Source organism: Triticum dicoccoides, chromosome 7A, assembly GCF_002162155.2.
Source record: "Triticum dicoccoides isolate Atlit2015 ecotype Zavitan chromosome 7A, WEW_v2.0, whole genome shotgun sequence".
In the NCBI taxonomy this organism is placed as follows: Eukaryota; Viridiplantae; Streptophyta; class Magnoliopsida; order Poales; family Poaceae; genus Triticum; species Triticum dicoccoides.
The window spans coordinates 730204299-730209574 of NC_041392.1; the positions used below are offsets into that span (position 1 = coordinate 730204299).

General features: G+C 42.4%; 1 protein-coding gene across 1 annotated transcript in view; it reads left to right on the top strand.

Moving 5' to 3' along the window:
• Positions 1–1168: 1168 nt before the first annotated feature.
• LOC119334074 overlaps positions 1169–5276 on the top strand; it is a 9538-nt gene continuing 5430 nt past the window's right edge. The window contains 9 exon segments of the mRNA XM_037606738.1: positions 1169–2075; positions 2272–2494; positions 2611–2740; positions 2860–3453; positions 4136–4156; positions 4257–4315; positions 4655–4709; positions 4819–4855; positions 4926–5269. Coding sequence (XP_037462635.1) covers positions 1634–2075; positions 2272–2494; positions 2611–2740; positions 2860–3453; positions 4136–4156; positions 4257–4315; positions 4655–4709; positions 4819–4855; positions 4926–5269 — 1905 coding nt within the window. The 5' untranslated portion in view covers positions 1169–1633.

Below are 5276 nucleotides of genomic sequence, written 5' to 3' on the forward strand. Positions count from 1 at the left end.
TAGAACCATACGGGCGGCTCACATGAGAAGAGAGGGAATGACTCTGCACGGTGGGGGCGAATCTGACGGCTGTTGTCGGCCCGATCGAACGGTCCAGGAGGGGAGCAATTTGTGGTCGTGGCCAGTCGGCCGATGCCCAATAGTGCCCAAAATAACTGGTGGGACGAAAAAAAAATCGGTGAAGGGTCGTGCGCGTGGAAGAAAGAAATGTAGGTTGGACAAAACATTCTACACGAAAATAAACGCCATTCATTTTTTAATCAAACTAAAATTCCTTTTTTGAAAGAAAGGGGATAACCCCAGCCTCTGCATCATATGATGCACACAGGCATATGACACACCATAGTAAGATAGAGATAGGGATAAAGCATAATCCAATTTGTCAGATTTAGTGGCACCGTCGCCATGCTCCTGTCGCCTAGGAGTAGGAAAAGGGAATGTGAATTTTTCTTCTTTTTTTGACGAAAATGGGGAAATTTTGTATTTTGCGGAAGGAAAATGGAGAGTTTAGGGTGCATTTGGTTGAAAGGGCGGCCAGTGATGGGTTGGGATCATTCAGAAAATAGACATGTTTGATTATAAAGCACTTGAATGGTTTTACTTAAAAAAAGAAAATGCTCTGAAGATGCTGAACCACCACCCCAAGAAATCGGCCAAATCATATGGTCACCCATTACATGCATGATCATGTGACCATGACCGATGATCCCATCTCAAATAATTTGCTCATCTTTTATATACATCCAAATACTTGAATTGAATGGTTCCATCCAGAAAAAACTGGACGGTCCAAACCCATTCATATGACACCTTCAACCAAATGCACAACATCGCCCCGCTCTGTTGCGAGGCATTTGGTGCGGCGGCGATACTCAATGTTCTTCCTCCGGAAGTTCCTTCCCTCGAGGATTCAGTGCTGAACTGCTGATTCATGTCGGATCGCATGCCCCCAGTTTGTCAAACTGATGTCGCTATGTTTTGCAACAAGGGAAATTGGAAAAGACGGAGAGATGGATCGCTGTTCATACGGTCCGCGATAGGGAGATGGATCGCTGTTCATGCGGTCCGAGATGGAGAGATGGATCGCTGTTCATTCGGTCCCTGATCGAAAGCCCATCATCTTCTCCACCCCGTGACCTAGATTTACTGCTAGGTATCTCCAAGACTCCAATCCTCGTCTTCCCACCTCACTCCCACTCCCACTCCCAGGGTCAGCCGCCACCCCCTGCTCCCCTTGTCTCTCTCTCTCACCGCAGCAGAGTAGATCCGGGAGCCACACCCTACGGGATGCTCGCCGGAAAGCTGGGAGGAGCACTAGGGATGGATCATCTGCTTGCTTAGTCGAGGAGCGATTCGTTTAGTTCATCACATCTTTCCATCCGCATCCTCACCCCCATCTGGCAGCAAGCAACAATTCTAGGTAAATCTGATTTACTTTCGCCTACTACCTATTCCCCCCGATCTACTAGATCAGCGACAAGTAATATGGATCCGAGGAAGTAGTTGATTTACTTTACTTGGAGTCAACTCGTATTTTTTTGCAAACTAATGATTCGTGCGTGCTCTCATGTTTCAAGCGAGACTAAGATAGTACTGTACTCATATATAACTTGCCCAAGTGCCCAGTTAATTAATGGATCCCCGAGGTGGCATAACACAAATCGAGCTGGAGTACATGGTACACGATGAAGATGCAGAGCCCATTGCCCTGCCACTGCCACTTCTGGAGAAAATCACAAATTATTTTTCTCACGAGTTGATAATTGGAAGAGGTGGCTTCGCGGTGGTTTATAAGGTATCTCGGGTGCTGCTGCTGCTGCAGGCAGTGCTTGATAATGGCATTGTCGCTGTGAAGAGGCTGTTCGATACGCACATGCATGAGGAACAATTCCAGGGTGAGGTGGAATGTCTCATGAAGGTGAAGCACAAAAACATTGTACGATTTCTTGGATATTGCGCCGACACGCAAGGGAACATTTCAGACTACAAAGGGAAAATGGTTATGGCAGATGTGCAGCAGCGATTGCTCTGCTTTGAATATCTACCTAAAGGAAGTCTTGATGGTTATATAACAGGTAGGCTTATGTTTCCATTCTAATTTTCTTCACACGATATTTATTTGGTTGGTTCAACCTACTGGAGTGTAGTATATCCGTATGTGACTTACATAATTCACCCATATGATATACTATATTGCATTCAAAAGTTAAGGAACTCAATTATGTCAAATATATACTGAACTAGATCCATTTTTTCATCTCTCCTGTTTAGATTCACCCGGAGAACTTAACTGGAGAAAGCGATACGATATAATAAAGGGTATCTGTGAAGGGTTAAATTATCCTCACCAGAACAATATTCTGCACTTGGATCTAACACCCGGAAATATATTATTGGATGAGGATATGATGCCGAAAATTACTGATTTCGGATTGTCAAGGTGTTTTGAGGAAGACCAAACAGGGGTCATTATTAAAAATGTGGCCGGAAGAAGGTAAGCCTGCCAAAGCATATGGAAAGCTTAATTTTTTGACTTATTCAACTGTAGTGTAAATTTATATTGCACTTGCTCTGCATATTACTAATGGACCAGACTATATATGTTTTCAGGGGATATTTGGCGCCGGAATGCTATAACAAGGAAATCGTACTCACGCACAAGTTTGACTTATATAGTCTTGGTGTTATAATGATAGAGATACTGACCGGAAAGAAGGGGTGTCAAGTTACTATTGAGAATGTATGAACAATTTAGCCACCATTCCAAGTCAAATCTTACAAATAATGATCCTTGGCATTAGCAAAGTCTTTATTTTAGAAAGGCTGGTCCATTTTTATAACGTGGTTGCATTTTCATAGGTACTTCAAATTTGGAATAATACGGTGTTGGATGCACTGCAGTGGGATCAAATACGAGTATGTGCGAAGATTGGGATGGAGTGCACAGAAGTCGATCCGGCAAAGAGACCAGCTAGTATGAAGCACATAATGGATTGGCTTGCTGAAATAGAATGTAGTACGCATGTAATCCCAGCAGGTGGGACAAGAGAGCTTCTTCTCATTCACCCGTCCGCGCTTTGCTTCCCCTTTGAGCCCAACAAGGCTATCACATGCCCGCTGCAGCTAGCAAATAACACCGATAAGCATGTTGCATTTAGGCTTATGGATAATAGCATGGAGTCTTCCTTCCTAAGGCTGCCATTGTATGACGTTATGCCACCTAACACACCTTACACTCTCATTGTGACAACACAAGAGAAAGAAGATCTACCACGAAAGTATATCATAGATGTGATCCTCCAAAGTGCTACATTAATATTGGGGGATGATGATCATATAAACACTTTCCGAAGCCAGCCAGACAAGTTTTTTCAAGAGACGGGGAATGATATACAGGTGGTGAAACGGAAAGCACTTTATACCTTGACACACATCGCAACGTCATTCTCTAAGGTAAAATATGATGAGCAAGCTCGGTGACATGCACAACACAGTTAGTTGTCAGCTGTTTTATGTATGTTTTTGCATACTCTTGTATTAACATTGAGATATTAAAAGAGAGAAGACAGTTTAGTCTTTCCACCAAGTATTTCCCCATGAAAATTGTTAATTGATGCATTTCATCGTCGCATTAGCAATGATATGTCCATCAAAATATACAAAGTAATCTTGCAAATTACATCTTGAGGGAACATTGCTGGACTTCAATCTTTCCATCAAGTAATTAGGTGGGAAAGCAAAAATGAGCGTCAATCTCCGCCATTCTTTTTAGCACAATTAATATCTGCCATTCTTTTTCAACTTCTTTAGTAATCTATACAATGTTTTAAATAGCGGGCTATGGAAAATAGCGGCGAGCCTTCAAATCAGCTATAGCGGAGCTATAGCGGGCTAAAGCGGGCTATTTGTGAAGGCGACCATTTAGCGGCACCTTGCTGAAAAGGCTATAGCGGGCTATAGCAGAGCTATAGCCGGCTATTTAAAACTATGAATCTATATAATGGAAGATAGATAGATACAAGTTGGTCTCGCTTAAATTTGAAGGTTGATATATTTACTTTACCTTTTGCGTTGTTTTCACTTGTACTGTGTGGTGGTGGGACGGCGCATGCACACATGGTCATATATTTTGCAGCCAATTTTGTCCACAGTCAAGGTATAAATTCTTTATCTTCTCTATCTGGCTTACGATGTCTGTGCAGTAATACTTCTAGGTCGTTCCCGGCCAGATGTTAACAATAGCCTCTTTGACTCAGGTACACGTCTACATAGAAATGCATCTCAGTTGCTTGGACACAAACCGAGCCAAGCAGTGGTGAGTGCATTCTTTATACTTAGAAAATCCATATGCATGAACACACAGAAATCAAGATGAAGTGTTTCTTCTTGATCCGTTTACATTCTTGAATATACATGTGGCACCTCCACCTCAATATTTGTGGCAAGATCTTTGGAAATAAATATGATTGATATTTAATCATGGAAGAGGAACCAATGGCCTCTCGGGAATGGGCCTTTGATCAGTCCATAGTTTCATTCCGCATGGTTCCTAACTTGTGACTGAACACATGAATGAGATTTGCTTTTGTACGTGTAAGCAAGGGATGGTGCACATATATGGTTGGTGGTCAATTTGATTTTTGTTTTTGGGCAGGATAATAATAGGAGATGAAAATGGACACGTTGGCTTTTGGGACTATCCGACACAGGCATGTAGTAGTGTTGTTTTTTCTGATAAAGACTATTGATGCCTCTCAGGGGTATCCATGCTTTTGGTCACATTTGACTAACATATTAATTATTTCTTTATCACCGCAGAAAAAAGTGGATGCGCTTAAAGTCTCAGCGAGTCGTGGTATGATTTCTGATTTCTCTTGCTACTTCTATTACTATTTTCAGCGAGCTGACTTATCCTGGTACTGCAGTTACGTGCATTAGATTCATTGAACGGAAGCAATGGATTGTTGCTGGGACAGAAGATGGGTATCTCCATGTGTACAGCTATGAAACAAGAATTCAGAAGATCACGAGTTTAAGAGTTGGTGCCATTGAGAATCTGGAGTCACGGGCTGCTCATACCCATCTGGCCATCCATCCAACCCAGCCATATTTGTTGTCGGTGTATGGTTTTAAAGTGAAACTTTGGGACTGGGACGTGGGCTGGGAGTGCATACAAACATTTGAGAATGAAGAGCTTATGACAATATTTCGAGTCGCATTTAACCCAAATGACACATTTGCGACTGCTTCGATGGATTGCACAGTGGAGGTATGTC